The sequence below is a fragment of the Hoplias malabaricus genome, chromosome 7, assembly GCF_029633855.1.
Source record: "Hoplias malabaricus isolate fHopMal1 chromosome 7, fHopMal1.hap1, whole genome shotgun sequence".
Classification (NCBI taxonomy): Eukaryota; Metazoa; Chordata; class Actinopteri; order Characiformes; family Erythrinidae; genus Hoplias; species Hoplias malabaricus.
In genome coordinates, this window is record NC_089806.1 from 36693376 (window position 1) to 36715236 (window position 21861).

Sequence of the window (21861 nt, forward strand, 5' to 3'; positions counted from 1 at the left end):
TGGGGAGGGGGGGTGTTGAAAAGAAGTAAAAGAATATCAATATCAGCTTTTTAGTGAAAGCCTTACACTATATGTTGGAAGCTGTTTGTGAGATCTGATGGTATTCAGCTCCAAGAATTAGTGATGTCAGGTACGGATGTTTCATTTGGGATCACAAACATTGGATGTCACACACTTGGAAAGACTGTGTTGTTAAGTTTCCTTTGAAGTGCGCGAGTTAAAAAAAACAAAAGTCTACACTTCACATAACGTCTCAGAACGTGCCTCAGAGAAAGCAGCTCTAATATTCATGTTCCTTACCCTGACCTAAAGTGACTTTACAAATCAGTGTGTGTGGCTAAACATCACCTTTTTGACATCACCACTTCAAATGTTCTGTGCCAAGTCTTTGATAAGAGGGAGGGGGAAAAAATCCTAAAAAGACTTGGCAGTGTTTCTCTTGAAAAGAGGCTGGCGGCTGGCAGATGGCGAGAGACCTGTGGTTTGACTGTGAAAAGCTACTGCAGCGCTGTTAGCTCTGTCAAAACGAGGAGAGACCAGCCGTACTGCTGAGACATGATGGATTCTCACTGCAGAGGACACTGACCCTGAGAAAGAGCGAGAGAGAGAGGAAAGAAAAAGGCAACAGAAAGAAGAGAGTGGGAGGAAAAAAAGGTAACACAAACAGAGAAGCTGTGAGAGACAGAGCAACTCAAGAGAGAGGACACAGAGAGAGTGGAAAGAAGAGAAACAAAGAAATGCACAAAAGAGAAGAAGAAAGAAAAAGAGGGACAAAAAGAGACAAATGATTGACAGTGTGTGAGAGAGGAATGGTAAAGAAAGGAAGACAGAGTGGTGAAGAACTTGAAAAAGTAAGCGAGAAATGGGGCGAGTCAAAGTAAAAGGGCGGGGGGGGATGAAAGACAGAAGCAAAGACAGAGAAATTTAGAAAGAGTGAGAACAAAGGATAATAAATAGAGTAAAAAGAGAATGTGAGAATGAGAGAGGGATAGAGGAAAAGGGAGGAGGGAGAAGATAGAAACAGAGTGGACCAAAAGAGAAAGTCAAAGTGAAAGAGAGCAGGAGAAAGAGGGGGAAAGAAAAAGAGAGAGCGGAGCAAGAGAATAAAAGTAGAAAAAGTGAGAAGGTAGAGAAATCAAAAAAGCACAAAATGACAAAGAGAGAGAGGTGTAAGAGAGAAAGAAAGACAGAAAAAGAGAGAGGCCAGAGCATGCCCAACCCTTTAAATCTCCCAACACCCTCATTACAGAGACAGCAGGGGGAGAGACAGATATGCTCGCCCTTTGTTTCTCCTGCACAAACAGAAACACTCACTCACACACAGTCTGCAGCAGTCCTCCAGTAGTGTTTCACAAAAGAAAAGGAGGAGCGAATGCAAAATGGAGGGTTTGGCGAGAGTGGCAATCTGCACAATATTGTCAGGCCTGCTTTGACATTGTTGGGATGTAAATTTAGAACGTGCAATTACGTGCATCTCTTTTTAAAGTCTAGGATTCTGAGGGCGTCAAAGCGCTCAGTTCTGGTGCAGCACAGCCACGGAGAAGGCAATTCCCGAAGGAGCGCCGGCAGCCTGACACCACAACAACAACAACATGGAGGAATTCTGAACATCTCACAAACAGCTTGATGGGGAAAATGCTAAACTGTCAGACTTTCATCTTGGGTTCAAACTGCAGCCACGCCAGGTTCCTCAGGTACTTCCATTCAGTGTCATCTGTCCTTCTCCTTGATAGAGGAGATGTATGTGTGGTCATATGATTGTTCACCATTTCTTGAAGTACATGATGCTTGACAAGTCGAGATGGAAAAGATCACAAGCACTCAAGGACGAACGGAAGTTGGACTTGGACTGTTGATATAGATGGAGAAGTTTCTTCACTCATGAGGTGTAGTACTGATGTTGGATGATTAGTTTTGGATCACTACCACCATTACAACGCATCCCAAAGGCTTTGGAATGGGCTCCATAACACCATTCCAAAGCTCGGGACTGCTCGGGACCTCCGAACTTTGAAAAGTGATGAGGATGTTGCACTATTCCTGCATCATATGTGGGCAATATCGACTTATATTTGCTGTTACAGTATGATCAATTAAGGAGGAACTGACTCTAAATTCAGGAGAACCCTAACTCTGCATGTGATTGAACTCAAACTGAAGGTGCTATAAAACCTAATGGCTCAGGTTGCTAAAGAGTTGCTGAAGTAATTCAAATGTACAGACAATTTAAACTCCAATCACAAATAAGCTGCTATGGGTTTCTTACTCAAACATGCCATTCCACATTAAACGATACACCAAGTTACATTACTTAAGGTGGAACAGACTCCAAATTTAGGAGACCACCATAGCTTTGCATGAAAGTGCTATCAAACTAAAGATGAGTTTCTGTGGTAATTCAAACAGTGAATAACAACTTACAGATAAGTTAAGCTTCAACCACATACAGGGTATGGTCAGATTCTTACTTAAAAGGAGTTTCTGAATGAACACAAATAGTAGCGGGCCGTATGTTTTGCTGTGAGGACAGTAGTTCTCCAGAATCATCTACGTTACCTTTAACAGTTAATTAATGTCATTGTATGTATTTTTTTAACAATAAAAAATTGTTAAAAATCTTTACAAAATTGAAGTCTGAAAATCAACTGCAACATTCCGAAATAAATGTATTTCCCAAGAGAAAGTGCATGATTTGAATTATCCACTTTGTCCAAGTCAAGCCTTTAGAACCTGCTACATCAGGAACCGTTTACATCAATTCGACAGCTATTTTTGGAAGAAAAAACTGCTTGATAAGACAACAGAAGACACTGTATACCATTTCCTTTCTTTGTAAAACTTCAGTAGACGGTTGAAATGACCTTATGCCTTTGTGTGTTGCCCTTGGCAGCAGCTCAGTCCGTGAGTCAGCATCAGAAGTTTTTTTTTTCCAAGCTGTGGGCTCTCTGGCATGGAGCAGATGCTTCTCAGATGTTCTGGCCAAATGCCTCCTCTGCCCTGTCTCCTCGACCTAGACCAGGCCTCGCAGCCGAGGTCGCTGATGAAGACCAGACAGCTCTTTAGAGAGTGATTCAGAGTGATTCCGTCCACACCAAAAGGGCAGCTCATCTGTATTCTTCATGTCATATTGAGCAGGGAGAAGTAGGGTGATGCCGTTTGGATACAGCCTTGCTCCAGGGAAAGCACGTTTCCTTTAATACGTAAATAGTGATTGCCTGCTTCTCAGTTCACAACAATAGGGTTTAGCCTTGTCACAGTCAGAATTATATTTTTATTATTATTATTATATTTTTGATTGCTGGGGTCTCAGTTGTTTCTGAGCATGTCGAATATTTACACTATTCTATCAAATGCAATAACAATATTACGCCATGTTTTTTTTTCCTGTTTTGTGCCTTCCCTAGTTTGTGTTTTTCCTGTGTCTCCATGTGTCCTCCCTTGTCTCCGCCTTTGCCCACGCCTTGTCATGAGTGAGCATCCTATTGCATGCCTCCCACCTGTCTCTCTTTTGTGGCCTTGCCCTCTTGTTATGTCCCCAAGTGTCCCGTCTGTAGTCCTGCGTATATACACACCCTTGTTTTCAGTGTTACATTGTCTGGTCTTGTATATATGTGTGTGTGTCCCTCCACACATCAATTCATTGTTGCTTTCTATTAGTTTATCACAAGTTTTGAAATGTTTGTTTTAGTTTGTGCATTCCATGTCTTTCTTGTGTTTATTTTTAGATCATTATTATTAGTAGTAGTAGTAGTAGTAGTAGGAGTAGAAGTAGTAGTAGGAGTAGGAGTAGAAGTAGTAGTAGGAGTAGTAGTAGAAGTAGTAGTAGGAGTAGTAGTAGGAGTAGTGGGAGTAGTAGTAGTGGGTGTAGTAGGAGTAGGAGTAGTAGTCGTAGTATGAGTAGGAGTAGTAGGAGTAGGATGAGTAGGAGTAGGAGTAGAAGGAGTAGTAGGAGTAGTAGTAGAAGGAGTAGGATGAGTAGGAGTAGTAGTAGAAGGAGTAGGAGTAGTAGAAGGAGTAGGAGTAGTAGTAGAAGGAGTAGGATGAGTAGGAGTAGTAGTAGAAGGAGTAGGAGTAGTAGAAGGAGTAGGATGAGTAGGAGTAGTAGTAGAAGGAGTAGGAGTAGTAGAAGGAGTAGGAGTAGTAGGATTAGGATGAGTAGGAGTAGTAGTAGGAGTAGAAGGAGTAGTAGGAGTAGGAGTAGTAGTAGAAGGAGTAGGAGTAGGAGTAAAAGAAGTAGGAGTAATAGTAGTAGTAGGAGTAGTAGTAGTAGGAGTAGTAGCAGTAGTAGTTATTATTAAACTAAGGTTTTTGTCTGTTCTTTTATTATACAAAAATGCCTTTTTTACTCCATAATAGAGTCCTTTTCCCCCCTTGTTGAGAATACAGATGATAGCTTTCGGGGGTTCTAAAGGAAGGTCCATCTTCTGAATACTTTCTACAGAGGAACTACAGAGTGCCCCCTGAACAACTGCATCACTGCCCGTCTCTGACCACAAGGCCCTCTAGCAGACAGTGAGGACAGCTGAGAAGGTCACTAGGGTCTCTTTTCCCTCAATCAAGGACATGCCCATAGCATTTTGGATGACCCCACACACCCCTCATATGAACTGTTCTGTCTCCTGCCCTCTTTTGAAGAAGGTTCTGTACCATTTGGTCCAGTACTTGGTACACGTACACACACACACACACACACACACACACACACACACACACACACACACACACACACACACACACACACACACACACACACACACAGTTCTGAACACCATTAATGCATTTTACATGTTTCATCTTTCAAAACACAACCTCATTTTGCATTTCTCAGTACTGTGTCCTGGTTAATAGCTAGAACCACACAGTCTGTCTATGGTTATTGTCTCTGTATTTACTGTTTGTCCTTGAAAGAACTGCACTGTCTTGTTTGCACTCACTGTATTGTCTGAACTCGTGTTCTCTGTTGCAGCCTGGTCCCGGAGGAACGCAGTCTTATTTCACTGTGTACTTGTGTATAGAAGAAATGAAAGTAAAGTCTCTTGAACTGAACTTGAGATGATAAAACACTGTATGCTGACATACGTACAAAAGTTCATGGACTACGACTACAAATTAAGGCAGTTTACCACCACCCCCCACCCCACATTCCTGCAATAACAGAGTCTAAACCTCTAAGCGAAAGACAACTGTGAGCATCTGATTGCATTCAACCATGAGACCATCAGTAAAATCAGGTGTTGTTCATTTGATCTGCTACACAGGTTATTATTGTGATATTATTTGTGATTGAAAATGTAGTGTAAGAACAGAAATACTCGGATAGTGAGACTTTTTCTGCCATTTCTAGAGCCAGGCACAGGAAACATACAAGGTTAATTTGCAGTCAGTTACTGAACACTTCATCCATTTTATGGGGGTGGGCTATCAAAGGAAATATGATGCCATTTCCCAAATGTCCCTCTTGGGATAGTAAACTCCATCCATCTATCTGTCTAGTAGAGCAGATCTGAAGGTGACCCAGATGCATACAGACTGCCTCTTCCTATGTACTTTGCTCTCATCCATCTTATGCGTCTTCTCCCCTATCCGTTTATTACAAATCACCAGAAATCCACAGACACAAAGCAAAATGCTAGAGAAACTTTCATGGATAGCTGCGAGAGATTTTAGCCTCATTTCTGCATTTGTAAACATTTAACATATTGGATAAACAGTAAAACCAGGCAGAACATTTGTCTCAATTTCCTTGTCTACCGTCATCTTTTCAGAGGATGGCAAGTTCCGATTGGCCGCAATAGGGGTGCACAACTCCAGTCCTGGAGGGTCGGTATCCAGCAAAGTTTGGTGATTGCTCTACTTAAACACACCCCTTAAACCTGGCAATTAACAGATGAGTTGAATCAGGTGTGTGTGAGCAGAGCAATCACCTAACTGTGCTGGATACCGACCCTCCAGGACTGGAGTTGTGCACGCCTGCTATAAAGAGTTCTGAGACGATGGCAAAAGAGGGCTGTTCCAGGACTCACACCTGTGCCATCAGTCCTCCCACTAACCAGACCAACCATGTCGTCTTCTTGTGTGTGGTAGTTTTCACTTGTGTATAGATCCCACAGAAGTATTGTAAATGACTACCATTACACTCTCAGAATAACTGTCACTGTGGTGTTACGCTCAAGGGTACACATTCAGTACCTTTAGTTAGGGAACATAATTGTACCATATTCAAAAATGCTGATTTCATCTCATTCATTATCTGTAACCACTTATCCAATTCAGGGTCGCGGTGGGTCCAGAGCCTACCTGGACTCATTGGGCACAAGGTGGGAATACACCCTGGAGGGGGCGCCAGTCCTTCACAGGGCAACACAGACACACACATTCCCTCACACACTCACACCTATGGACACTTTTGAGTCGCCAATCCACCTACCTACGTGTGTTTTTGGACTGTGGGAGGAAACCGGAGCACTCGGAGGAAACCCACGCAGACACAGGGAGAACACACCAACTCACAGACAGTTACCCGGAGCGGGAATCGAATCCACAATCTCCAGGTCCCTGGAGCTGTGTGACTGCAACACTACCTGCTGCGCCACCGTGCCGCCCCAGTTTCATCTCTAGGACCTATAATGTTATCTCCTATTTGACACTGTTCTGTAATGCTACCGTACCCACACATTTTCTGACAGTGTATATGATGTTTTTATTTATTTGGTTGGTTGGTTGGTACATTTTCACCTGGTTTTAAAATAAAGAGATGGAGAGAAGTTTTTTAACTTTAAAAAATGTAAAAGATTGGTCCCTGTAAACTGTGACATTGTGGAGAAGTTACATTTGATCTTAAAATCATGAAGAGCTCAATGTTTATAAATCAGCATAGTATAAAGCACCACAGTAGTAGAGCTGTAGAGCAGTGGAACGTGTTCTCTGGAGTGATGCATCTCTATTATGTTTGGAAAGAGGTGCTTAGAGTTGGAGAAGTGTGTGTAATCCAGAAGTAATCATTCAATGTCAGTACCTCAAGTCACTTAAGTAGTAAAGTGAAAGCCATCCGTTTCTCAAAAGTGAATAAATCCCTTTCTATTCCCTTGATTTCAGAATAAATGTTGAATGAGCATGGGTTCCCAAACCTCTTTTGGTTTATATAACTCACTTAAAAAAAAAAAAACTCATTTATTGCTATTAGCTTCATTCCAAAAGGTTATACTCATGTACGGTTATGATCACTTTCCTCATTTCAGTCAATGTGACTCACTGCTAGAGTGTGGGAGAGACTCAATTTGTAATATTTGTAATTTGTAATATTTATGTAACACACTGCGCTCCGGAATTCCTGCACCTTTGTAGCTGGAAGCAGATTGTTTCACACTACAGAGTCAGATAATGAGTTTGTGTCAGTTAGAAAAAATGATCCTGTTTTACTGGAATTTGTAAAATAAAAGGATAAACCCAGATCGTTTAATTGCACACATGGAAGAATGATCATATTCAGGTTTTTTTCTTCGCCTGGCTCCAAAGCAACAACCGAATTATTGAACAAGTTGCAATAAATCAATGAAAATACAGGTGAATAAAAGCATGTTTGTACAAGTTCACAAGTCTGTCGGTGTCTACCATTAAAGCAGTTTTTCTGCCAGAACTTTGGCTTTAATCTAAATGTAGTCAGACACAGTGTGTCTGGTTAGTTCTTCCACTGAAGCTACAAGACTAATATAGCCAAGACCTAATAGTTTGAAGAGTTCTGACACTATAGCTGGATTAAATGGTTAAAAACAGTTCCCCAAAACCTAGCCCAGTACGGTATGCCACATGGTTAAAACAGTACTGAGCATCCATCTCAAAGCTTAGCATCTAAGCTGAATATAGATGGGAAAAGAGTGCAAAAACACAGATTTTTATTGGTACACTCTCAGCAGAGAGAAAAAGAAAAAGTACGTTGGTTAATTAGTAGGTACATTATTGTCACTAAATGTACAAACTGTGTAAATGTACCTTTAAAAAGGTACAGCAGCGGTTTTAAAGTCCAATTGTGTTCCCTAAAGTTACATTACAGCCTCTTTAACAGAAAGAAAGGTGAATATTTGTAACATTTCTAACTGTAAGTAAGAACTGTGCAAAATATGAGAACATCATATTAGTCCTGGAGATAAAATGGGTCGTAGGAAAATGTTAAAACGTAAAAATGCACTTAAATTTTGAAATATTTTAACTAAAAATGACCTTTCCCTTTCAATTTGCGGCTGAAAAAGAAAAAAACTGCCAAATATCGTTTCTGAAAGGACTACAGTAAAGTGACAGATCTAACCTTCAATGAGAACGACAAACAGTGATTGTTTTTTGGAGCACCTTCAGAATAATAATCAGCCATGTGAATAAATTCACATTTCTACAGGGGGAGTATCAGACACGTGATTCAAAATCTCATGTTGAGAATCGAGAGGAGGAACAATAGAAGAAATGATCTAAAAATACAGCATATGCCCAAAAATAAGAATGCAGCAAATCAACAGAAACAGAAGTACCCATAACCTTAATACGATTCATTACCTTTACCTTTAAAGCAGTATATTCGTGATTTTCAGTTTGAGCCAGCCATTTTCATTAGTGTGAATTAAGTCAGCAGTTTAGGACCTGGGTCTGTGTAATGTGTAATACTTATCATTCGAAATTCTGCTTAGTATTTCTCAAGTTAAGAAGTGGGAAAAGTGCACCATGCTGATGTGTTCCATTTGTTCTGCACCAGAAAAGAACAGAAAACTAGAAAGTGCATGTTTGAGACTCGATATCTTGTACATTTGCTTTTGGCAATGACTCATTAACACGATGACAGTCCCCAGGATTCCTATGTTTTGTCCTCTGTATTAATTATTTAAAAAATAGCCTATACAATTACAAATAATATAAGAATACGTGATTAATTACTGTTGACTATTAGATGCATCAGAGACATGATCAGATATCACTGCTGTGTCTGATCCACTCGTACCAACACGACGCACGAACACATCACCACCACGTCAGGGGGTCCTGATCATTGAAGGGCAGGGTGAAATGAGGATTAGAAATAATGTGGAGAAACAGAGGGATTACAGTATGGACCTACATGCTCCTGTATGGTCAGTGGATCTGAATCTAATCATTGTGTGTGTGTGTGTGTGTGTGTGTGTGTGTTTATACATGCAGATATAGGCAACATATATGCAAGAGCAGCCTTGATGATAGGTACTGCACAGTAGTGTCCCTGCAGTAAGGAAACTCTTTTAGGAACTCACTATAGGGTCAATACAGTTCATTCATTCATTCAATATCTGTAAGCGCTTATCCAGTTCAGGGTCGTGGTGGGTCCAGAGCCTACCTGGAATCATTGGGCACAAGGCGGGAATACACCCTGGAGGGGGCGCCAGTCTTTCACAGGGCAACACCAACACCTATGGACACTTTTGAGTCGCCAATCCACCTACCACTGTGTGTTTTTGGACTGTGGGAGGAAACCAGATCACCCGGAGGAAACCCACGCAGACACAGGGAGAACACACCAACTCCTCACAGACAGTCACCTGGAGGAAACCCACACAGACACAGGGAGAACACACCACACTCCTCACAGACAGTCACCCGGAGGAAACCCACGCAGACAGAGGGAGAACACACCACACTCCTCACAGACAGTCACCCGGAGGAAACCCACACAGACACAGGGAGAACACACCACACTCCTCACAGACAGTCACCCGGAGGAAACCCACGCAGACACAGGGAGAACACACCACACTCATCACAGACAGTCACCCAGAGGAAACCCACGCAGACACAGGGAGAACACACCACACTCCTCACAGACAGTCACCCAGAGGGGGAATCGAACCCACAACCTCCAGGTCCATGGAGCTGTGTGACTGCGACACTATAACAATATTATGTTACTTATCCACAAGGAAAACACATTGATCTCTTATGATTGACTTAAAATGTCAGATGGAACAAGGTGTAAAAATACCACCCCACGATTCTGAGTAAACAAGTCTGAAACGAACACTTCCACACTTTCCATTGTTCTCTGATGCAGGGCAATTTGAACACAGCCACATGGCACTTTTCCAACTTGAAACCTGAAGCTTGATTCACAAAACCAAATAGTTTCACTAAAGACTTTTAAACGTCTAATGGAAACCTGTGTCTTACCGGGCCTCTGGGAGCAGCACGCTATACTCGTGGGGAGAGGTGGTTTCAGGAAAGTTGCACAGGATGGCGAGTCGATGCTGGAGCAGCTCAGAGCCGTGATAGGTGAAGAGAATGTCCAGAGCCTGAACATTACTCTCCTGAGAGAAAGAGGGAAACAAATAACTAACTCAAGCCAAGTTCTCTCACTGAGAGATATGAGAAAATATGCAGATTTTATTATTCCAAGCAGCAATATATAGCATATAAATCACTAGAAGTCATTTTTAAGGGGTGAAGGCAGCATATTTCAGGCATCCTGACTCTAAAAAGTGGAGGGAATCCATATTGTACAACACCTGGCTCCCTCTCCCTTTGCTCTTTCTCGCCCTCAGACACGAGAGTGTGTGAAACTCTGAGTTATAATTCACACTCCAGGAGCCTGGCACCCCTTTCCCCCACACACACAAAACAAAAGGGGTTTACCCTGGCGTAGGTTCTTGCTGACATCACAATATTTTGATTGCGGAACTTCTTGAAAAACTCAGAGTCATATCTCTGCTCTGCAGCATGGGGTCCACCCAGAATCTCCTAAAGAGAACAAGAGAGAGAGGGAGGAAGAGTGGAAACAAGAGGAAAAATATAGACCACAAATAAACACCAGTAATGTTGAACTCTTTACATTGGTAATGATGTGGTTTAATCTGATTTTCATGTGTATTTTCCTATATTCATTAAAATCTCCTGAACCTGACGGCTTTAACAAATCCACATTAACACAACCATTATTTACACGTGGCATTTTACATGTGAACAGTAACTGGTCCTAAATGCTAGACAATATAAAGCTTCAGTAATCATGGTTTTTCAATCATCAGTTGTTTTAGGGTATAAAAGACAAGCGCAAGCCACGTAATTCATTGTCTCATTGTTTTCACTCTTTTTACAGGGGAAAAGTCTACAAACAAAATAGTGTTCCTTATCTGAAAACATGAGCTGCAAAACAGGCCGACCCTACACCCCATGTAGTGCACAATGTAGGTCATAAAATAATAGTTCCTGCACCCATAACTGTGCCCTGCATATTGGATAAGAAGAATAAATGCATTCAGCTACACTTATGTGTACTACACAGGAAGCAGAGAGCTATTTTGTATGGAGCCCATACTTATCTGTGCTGACACAGTTCTGTTAATAAGCATGATATAAATAAATGGAGCAGGGATCCTCACTTATTTCATTCATTTCATTAAACTAAAACATTTCAATTAAAATAAACCCCTATTTCTGGTTTGAGTTGTATGTTTATGATTATTAACAGTGGATTAATCAACATGAGAATGTTCTACCTGCAACTTTATAGTGGGATACCACACCCTGTGTATTATTCACTTTCAAATCTCTGGAATAAATGTCTAAAAACAGGCAGAGAATTGTCTCCAGCAGCTGTGGACAAGGCTGTGTTTTGCAGCTCCTGTGATTTGTGCAGTGGTCAGTGCCACAACTGTCCAGAGTAAATTTTGGACACGACAGAGAAGTGAAAGCGAGAAAGAATTGTGTTCATTTTTACCAACACAGAATTCCTGTCGTTCTTCACGTGTAACAACAGACATTCAAGTTCATTCATTCATTCATTATCTGTAACCCTTATCCAGTTCAGGGTCGCGGTGGGTCCAGAGCCTACCTGGAATCATTGGGCACAAGGCGGGAATACACCCTGGAGGGGGCGCCAGTCCTACACAGGGCAACACACACACTCACACATTCACTCACACCTACGGACACTTTTGAGTCGCCAATCCACCTACCAACGTGTGTTTTTGGACTGTGGGAGGAAACCGGAGCACCCGGAGGAAACCCATTCAAGACATTCAACACACCTGTGCTGTCCCTCCTATCAGTCAGTGTGCTTCTGCTTGCATAACTCTATCTGGACACGGATAACACACTGTTTACACTTGTGTTACATGTGGACAACATCCGTCTCTGACCACCTCAGAATGTGGCTTGAGTGATTAGACTGTGTTCCGATCACAATACGTCTTGCGGTGTAATTACACCATGGCCAGATCACCAAAAGCATATCTTAATGCCAGGTGTAAACAGGCCTGGTGGGAAAATACATGTGCTGATTGTCCAACAAAGGAAATCACCAGTCCAGACGAATCCATGAGAGGACATCATCAACCTACTGGCCCTCAGATATTTTCTGCACCTCCGAAGCTGGTTTCTCAGGAAGGACATAAATATGGTCTGGTAAAGAAGCTGTGTATATGTTTAGACAGGGGTGTATGTTCTTTAGAAGACTTTTAAACAACAATCTAAACATCTCATACATAGAAAACCAGACCTAGGCATATACTTAACAGTTAACAAACTGAGCAAATCACGGTGCATTCAGAGTACTTGTGCACTGAAGAGCTGAGCATGGGGCTAGACTATATAATTATGCTGGGGGACAAAGGAATTATCATATGCATAATGGTGGAATGGAATATTGCAAATGTTTCCTGGAAATCATTGTGCATAATACAGTAGCGCAGTGGCTCTGAAATTGCTCCCCCAGGATGAAGACTCCTTACAGCCAAAACCAAAGCTCTGCACACAACGTCTCCTAGCCAAGCGTATCACAAAGCTCCAGCCATCAAAAATTAAAAAGAGAATTCTGCTGTTTTCTTCAAAATGTCTGCATAATTAAATGGTCAAAACGTAATTGATGTGAAATGCGCTGTTCAGAAACTTAGCGAGTCACAAAAGGTTCACAGCGGTGGACTGTATTTGCTACAGTGCCCTGAAACAGTCGGAGACCACCCTTCATTTATTTCATTTCCAGTCAAAATGGTCATTAAGTGCAAGTTATTCAACCTCAGAAAAGAAGGAGAAAATATTACAGAAAAGATTCAATACGTAATTATAATATTGAATTTACAAGTATCAAGAGTGCACCCACTCTTTTACATTATTAAGGCCTTCTTTCAGTGTCAGGAGACTTGCTTTCAGTTAAAAAATAATAATTCAGGCCATTGTCACTCAAGATCAGTGTTAGAAGTTGGAGGCTTTTTTCACTTTTCACAATCACACATATTCGAACTACACTGAATGATCACTGAATTAGGAACACCTACCTTGTATCTACACTCACTGTCCATTTTATAAGCTCCATTTATCCTCTGCTTTTCAATGGTCAGGGCCCCCACAGGACCACCACAGAGCAGGTATGACTTCAGTGGTGAACCATTCTCTGTGCTACTGACATGGTGTTGGTGGTATGGATTGTGTTGGTACGTACGGATTAGACACAGCAGTGCTGCTAGAGTTTATTATGCCCTCGTTGTCACCGCTGGACTGAGAATACTCCACCAACACAAAGGATTTACCACAAAAAAAAAAATATGTACAACGTTTCACCAAAACCTCAAAGCACATGCAGGCTCCCTGGCTTTTCTGAATATGAAATATAACGTCTATATTTGTTTGTAGACACAGCAAAATCTGGCTCATCACACCTCTTGTAAAACCATTCAAGTCAGGGTTCCAGAGTCAAACTATTCTGAATTCCTTTGTTCACATCTCAGTGACTGAATTCCGTGGAATAACCCTTTAATGGACTTTAAGGAAACGGTTCAAGTGTGGAAACATTTTGTAATGATCTGGAATTCTTCAAGAAGGACTCCTAAAAATGAGAACTTCATCTCAGTCAGAATTCTAATTTAAGTCTTATTTAATAAGTGCCATGCGCATAGTATTTTACACAGCCATGTCTTTATTTAACTAATGGGTTTGACAAAAGGTCACTAATTGAAAAAAAACTAGTGGACCTCTAGGATAATAACCTTTTCAAAAAAAGGGTAATTGGAGTCATGTGTTCTGATCTATTTAGGGGTGTGTTTGACCTGTCTTGTCATATAAAAGCTACACAAAGGTGGTTAGATGATTTTTACTACAAACAGTTAATTAAAAAAGAAAAAAACAGAAAAAAAATCAGAGAACCTTTGGCGAATAGCATATTAAATCCAAAAGACTGCAAAATGATTTTAAAGCATTTGTAAAGACTTGGGTTATAACATCATTATTATTATTTTATTTCATTTTATTTTTTCAAAATGTGTAAGCTCTTATTTGGAATTAAACAAAATATCAGTAGTATCAACATATTCTGTCCTGAGTGTATATGTAAGGCCAGGCACTGATGTAGGATGATCAGTTCCGGATCACAAACGCCACTGCAACTCATCCGAAATGTACTGAATGCTGCTTCATCACTCCAGAGCATGTAGTTCCACTGTTCCTCAGACCAAACCCGGAAAGCTTAAAGCCCCTCTACTCAATGCTTGGCATTGGACATTGTTGCCTCCGGTTCACTGCCATCTGTTTGAGAGCATCCCATTTCATGTGGTACCTTTTTATAACGATTTTACAACCTGTGCTTCCACAAAGAGTGCATTTTAAAGTCAAAATGTCTTTATTTTCTGGACATAGTCGTGTTGTAGGCAGATTTACCATGTAGTGACAAACTAAAGGGTTTGCTTCATTGATCTTCAGTAAAATAGTCATTCTGACACAAGTAAACACTGCACTGTGCAGTTGTATTATGTATGATTAAATATTAACTGGAAATGGATGTGGGGAAAACCTTGGTCGGCAGATTTCTTCTATGAGCGCAATGCTCTGAGATAAGCTTGATGTTCAGCCATTATCTTAAGTGCTTCATTGATGGAACTGTGGTCAGTCTTACCTCATAGGTGGCCAGTCTGTCCAGATAGCAGAGTAGCTTCAATCGGCTTCTACACAGCTCCTTCTGCTCCAGAGTCAACCTGCACACAAAATGGAGGCCATAAAGCACACACACACATATAATAATAATAATAATAATAATAATAATAATAATAATAAATTTCTTTCTGGTCAGTAAAGAAAACTGGGTAACACTTTATGAAGCCCGTCTTTACAAATGTGGTTATAAAACTCTTTGTAACTTGGCAATAATGCTTTGTATACACACATACAAACTCTAATAATGCCTCATAGCAATCTTAAAATGATTCTTTTAAAACTCATACACAAGTGTCACAATTATGTGTGCTTGAATATTTCAAGTGATTTACATAATTTTTTATTATAAATAAAAATGATGAGTAACTAGAAGCTGTCAGGAACCCGGGGCGGACTGACGGAGGCGGACGCACTTTCTAAAACACAGAATACTTTTATTTAAACAAAAGATAACAAAACAAAGACAGACAGACTTGGATCACACAACAGCAACTTAGACAAAGAAAGACCTAGACAGGGAGACTTGAACAGAGACCTAGACAGGGAGACTTGAACAGAAAGACTTAAACAGAGACCTAGACTAAAGAGACAGATACAGACTAAACCTAAACAGACAGAGAAAGCTAAAGAGATAAACCTTGACAAAGAGAGCTTATACAGAGATCTGAACAGAGAGAGCTAATAGACTACAGACAGAAACCACAAAAGGAAAGGAAAGACTAACAGACCTGAGAAACAAACTAGAGAGACACAAACCGACTTGGTGGGAAAGAGGATGAGGAACAGACAAAACAGACCAGAGACAGACAAGCGAATGTGGAATGTCCAACAATCACACACAGAGACAAGGGACTTAAATGCACACCACAGACAAGGAACACCAGGGACAGCTAACGAGGAGGAGGAGGATCAAAAGGCGGGACTAGAGCGGAGACAGGAACAACAACAAAGAGCCATGTGCTAAGTGAGCACATGGTTGAAACAACAGACAAGACAGGGCCAGGGCGTGACAGAAGCACTCAGTAATAACATTTATGATGTGTTTAAAATCCTTAAAATGTATTATAGGTGCTTTATATTATATTATAATTATTTATAATTATGCAGAGATTATCAGGCATTTAAAATGCATTATCATGAAAAGTGCCACTTGAATATTGATTATTGATATGTCTACAAATGACAAAATAATCTCTTACAGCTCATTATTATTATTACAGCAGCATTATTACCAAAATACAAAGAGCTATAACTGCACTTATAAAGGTTTATGACCACAAGCTGCATAGAAAGTGTTAGCAAAGAATGTGATTAATTTCTTTAATTTTGTATGGTGTTGCTTAAGCTAGAACATTGTAGGAAGGTTTGTGTTTTGTGCTTTGATTCTATATTTATATAAAAACACATCCATGTGTTATCCATGTTACTGGTCAACACCATAGGAGACTGGGGGCTGCTTGTTCACATTAACATACTCAATTTGTGTATTATTCCTCTCAGTATTTCAGTAACATAAGTGAATATGGAGGGCGGCACAGTGGCGCAGCAGGTAGTGTCACAGTCACACAGCTCCAGGCGCCTGGAGGTTGTGGTTTTGTTTCCCGCTCCAGGTGACTGTCTGTGAGGAGTGTGGTGTGTTCTCCCTGTGTCTGCGTGGGTTTCCTCTGGGTGCTCCGGTTTCCTCCCACAGTCCAAAAACACACATTGGTAGGTGGATTGGCGACTCAAAAAGTGTCCGTAGGTAATAATAATAATAATAATAATAAATTTTATTTGAAAGCGCCTTTCAAGTGACCCAAGGACACTGTACAATAGATAATAAAAATAAAGAATAAAAAATAAAATAAAATAAAAATGAAAATAAAAATAAAAATGAAAATAAAAAAGTTAAAAAAGAAGAAAGTCAATAAAAGGTAAATGCACATACAAACATAAAATGACCATAGAGACATATACATAGTATCATCCATATGCTAGTTTAAAAAGATGAGTTTTTAGTCTGATTTTAAAAACATCTACAGATGAACAAGCTCGCAGTTCATCGGGAAGACTATTCCACAGCTTTGGACCCGCAACACAAAATGCTCTATTTCCAGAGGTGCTTAGCTTAAAATGTGGGACCTCAAGCAAATGGAGGCTTGAGGACCGAAGAGTACGCACTGGAGAGTATGGTTTCAGTAGACTACTTAGGTAAGAAGGGGCAAGGTCGTGCAAGGATTTAAACACCAACACAAGCAATTTGTACTGTATTCGATACTTCACTGGAAGCCAATGAAGACGACTTAGGACTGGAGTAATATGCTCCCAAGATCTTGTATGGGTCAGCACCCTAGCAGCAGAGTTCTGGACATACTGCAACCTACTCAAAGCTCGAGCAGGGAGGCCACACAACAGAGCATTGCAGTAGTCGAGTCTGGAAGTGACAAATGCATGGACAATGGTCTCGGCAGCAGTGAGAGAGAGAAAAGGGCGAATCCTAGAGATATTTTTAAGATGGTAAAAGGCTGTCCTACATGTGTTGTTAATATGTGAGTCAAACGATAATGTAGAATCAAACATTACTCCAAGATTTCTCACTGTGAGTGTGTGAGTGAATGTGTGTGTGTGTGTTGCCCTGTGAAGGACTGGCGCCCCCTCCAGGGTGTATTCCCGCTTTGCGCCCAATGATTCCAGGTAGGCTTTGAACCCACCGTGACCCTGAACTGGATAAGCGCTTACAGAGAATGGATGGATGGAAGTAAATATGGAGTCTCGGCAACATTTAAGGTGGAACATAAAATAGGTCAATAAGGCAGGGGTAGTAAATATGGTTATGTAAGTGTGGGTTGGTAGCTGCGGTTGAAGGTTGTGCAAACACACTGACCACTGGGATGAGTTCCTTCATTCACAAAACAACTAGTATTAGTAGTAGCCTTGAAAACTACTGGAAACAGACTCACAAATAACGACAGGGTTTACGTCATTACACGGCCTTCCAGCGGTCTCTCCTAATCTCATATTATCCCCCCAATCTCCATATCTCCCCTCTGCTATCGCTCGCATCATACACTAATCAGCAGGACTCCACTCCAAAGAGCTGTGCTCTAATACGCATGAAGAGTGTAATGAAATAAAACCGTTCATGTGTGAAGCACGAGCCGGGGTGCACACACACAAATATACACACAATCTAAAGGAGGACAAAGCGGAAGATCTCTCCACGATGTAGACAGAGATAAGCACATAATAAAGTTAACAAAAGGACAAAGAAAAGCAGATGGAAAATATTTGTAAAAGATTATAAAACTAAAAACACTAAAACATTTCTTTCGCTTACAAATATTAATGAGGTCAGGTAGTGATGCTGGTGATCCATCACTCGCATATCCACTGTTCCACAGCCCATTGATAGGGGGATTTGCCTCATTTTAGCTGTCACTTGCCATTAGACATGATGAACGTAGACTCCCATTTAGTTTAGTGCTTTTCTATAGAGATTATAAAAGTTGTGTGTTCACTTAACTCAACATATAAGCTCCACGTAAGGTGGTAGTAATTTCAGGCTCCTGCAGATGGCTCCTTACAGAAGGACGACTGAGTTACAAATACCTGCAGGTTGTGCAACGGGATTCATAGATTCAGAAGATGTGGTACAGTGCAATGCAAGGAATATTGAAAAAAAAATCAGAAAGTAGCTGTTAATGATAGGCAAAAAAGAAGTCATAAAAGCCATAGTGTAAAGGCAGCAGCTGAATTTGCAAGTGACTGGAAATTCTACAGAAAATTCTCCTCAGAACTGTGGCCGAAAGATTAAACTGACAATCGGGGACCACCATCGTGCTTCAAGGCCTTTTGAATGTTTAGGAACTGCATACCATGAACATATGGAGCAAGAACTAGGCCATTCATATCTGGAGATATTCTGTAGTCAGACAAACCTTGTTTCTGCCTGCCTTCAAGGTGTGGTTCAAGCTGGAGGAGGTTCTGAAATGTTCTGGGGCTGTATTAATAATGCAGAATGGGTCCTTTGGTTGAAGTGACAGTAAATTTGAACCACAGTGCCTAGTTTTTGCATTTTGCTCCCCACCTTTATGAAGAAACATCATTCCTATCCCTGTATTTTAAGACGAGAATGCTCACGTTCCCAGGGCTGCCGATGTGACGGATTGGAACGAGGAATATGAGGAATATCCAGGAGCATTCACACATCTAAACTGAGCCACAAAATCCTGAGATCTGAATCCTCTTGAATATGCGTGAGGCTACCTAGAGCAATGAGTGAAAGAGCCAAAAAAAAGGCATCCAAAAAATCTGGAAGACCTGCTTAATTCTATGATGAAAGAGTGGCTGAATATTGTCATCGCCCACATTCAGAAACCTGTCCAGTCCGTGCCAAATCAAATCACATTTGTTATTCGTGCTCGTAGAGGTCTTGCACGTTTGTTGTTGATGTTGTTCAGTGAGTTCATGCAAAATTAACCAAATATCAGGGACGCCAACAAACAAGATGTCTATGTACCACTGGTGCTGGACAATAAATTAATATTAATATCTATCACAGGAGAAAAGGTTTCAATAATAGTAAACATTTCGATACACATTATTTACAGCGATTGTCACTGACTGAGTGCGCTACCGTCAGTTCAGTCTTCAGATTTTTTTCAGCAGCAGCGGCAGCTCACACTCTCTTCTGTTTATATCCCCAGAGCTGAATGCAAAAAAGATGCGGCGCGTCCAGTGTGCAATGGACATATTAAGAATGTGGCAAACAAAGTGGTTGTTCAGATGGAGAGAGGGTGAGAGAGATGAAATTTTCTAATTTAAAGACATTGTATAAAGCTGTGGCGGCAACATTTTAAACATACAGCAATTCTCTCAGTTAAATTCAAATGTGGGTTGTTGTTTTTTTGCTAGTTTTTTTGCTTTGGGTTATATTTTGTGTGTGGAAACAGACGATTACGTTGCCAAATGAATTGTGAAATAATGTCCATACTGTAAAGAGCAAAATTGAGATTGAGAAAATAAGAAAAAACAATTGATATATTTGATCCGTTCCGTGACCCGGTTCGTAAGTGGAAAAGTTTGTTTCTCGAGTCAGTTTTCCTCATTTAAATTAATGGAAAGGCAATTAAAGTGTTCCAGCCCCCACCCCGAAAGTCACCCTTTTTGCACTGATATATGTTTACAACACTCTCAAATTAGTAAAAAAAATACATGTAGCGTTACTAAAAATAAAAGAGAAATACAGTGGTAACAGTAATAAAAAAGAAATAAAGTTTTAAGTGGTTACACATCGCTACCTTGAAGACGTGACGACTGGCTGGAGGAGTAACACAGGCACTGGCTGTATGACGGGAGGTGTGGGGGGGGGGGGTGGAATAATGGAGAGTAGGCGGGTGAATGCGAGGAGACGAAGCGTAGATACGGCTTAACTTAGCACGAATTTCAATGTCTGCTATTTACGCTAATGCTAAAATGCTAAAACTACAATTTGCTAATCTTAAAAGCTCCCTCAAGTCTGGGCGCTGGGAGACTCGCCTATTGGTGTCAGTGGCCATTTCCAGCCGCCGGCACGGGTTTGTTTCTAGAGTCATGGTTCGTTGGTGGAGGCAAAAAATATTCAAATGCCCGGTTCGTATCTTGGAAAGTTCATTAGTAGAGGCGTTCGTTCGTAGAAGTTCTACTGTATATTCATTTAAAATGTTGCTAGACGTAGCTGGTTGCTGATCGGATTGTAAAAAGCCACAATGTCACGTCCTCGTCTCGTTTAGTCTGTTTTCCTTTCTCAGCACATGGCTTTGTTTTGTTTATGTTCATGCCCCGCCTTTGTTCCTTGCTTCGCGTTAATTGTGCTTCGTAGTGTTCCTAGTTTCTTGTACCTTGTTATGTGTTCCGTTCACGTTGTTCAAGCCTTGTTGTTCTTTGTTCCTAGTTTAGTTTCATTGTTCCGTGTTTCGTTTGCCCTGTTCTTCGTATTGTTTGTTTCGTCTCACGCCCGTTTCATGCTCGCTTCCTGTTCTAGTTCGTTTGTGTTTGTTTTGTTCAATAAAGTCTGTGTTCTTAGCATTTGCGTCCGCCCTCCGTCCGTCCGCACCCCTCATCCCTCATCAACCCTAACACACAACAACCTAAGGGTTTAGGTGTATGATTTAAACAACAAAAAAATCTGTGGCTGCAGGTAGGAAGAAAGTGTGTTTGACCCTATAATAAATAGATTATTAAATAATAATAATAATATAATAGATAATATAATAAATAGAAATGAGAATTATAGACTGCAGCATAAAAATATTATATGGTTTTATAGAAGGTGGTTTCATAGACTTGGCAAATGCGTTTTTCAGTAGTTTGAAAGTACAACCATCAGTTGCAGGTGTTCTCATCAGTTCTTATCAGCAGATATTGTTCATATCGATGTTTATATAAAACAATATCCTACAGAATTAAGAAATAAACTTTGATAAAAATGTTGCCCATTTTGTCTATACCATTCTGAAATATTCAACAGAGTATCAATCCAAAACAACCTTCGGTCTCAGTCAGGCATGGCTTTAAGGGCTAAGCAGGGCTGGATGGTACCATTGGTACCTATTGTGCATTTGATGAGCAGCTGGTGGACTCCGGCAGTAGCCGAGTGAGCATATGTAAGGGAGGGTTTGAGCTGTAGTTTCACAGTTTGAACAGTGAGTTTAATGGTAATTGTGCCATGTTGAGCATTAGTTGAGTGAGAGAACAAAGCCCTGGCTCGCTGAGTAGCCCCACTCACACACACACAAACACTAACACACTTTCAGCAAAGTCAGCAGTCTGATCGATATTGCTCCATAGCAGTAATGGGTGTGCAGTTAAAAAGGAATTAACAAAATGACGGCCTTTGGTTTTCCACTACATAATCACTACAGCAGCAAGAGAGGGAGGAAAAAAATAAATAAATATAAAAAAATGAGATGAGAC

General features: G+C 40.7%; 1 protein-coding gene across 1 annotated transcript in view; it reads right to left on the reverse strand.

Moving 5' to 3' along the window:
• nbas (NBAS subunit of NRZ tethering complex) overlaps positions 1-21861 on the reverse strand; it is a 262175-nt gene that overhangs the window by 198144 nt on the left and 42170 nt on the right. The window contains exons 19-21 of the mRNA XM_066676307.1: positions 14891-14969; positions 10642-10746; positions 10180-10316 (exon numbers count right to left, since the gene is read on the reverse strand). Coding sequence (XP_066532404.1) covers positions 10180-10316; positions 10642-10746; positions 14891-14969 — 321 coding nt within the window. The remainder of the gene's footprint in view (positions 1-10179; positions 10317-10641; positions 10747-14890; positions 14970-21861) is intronic.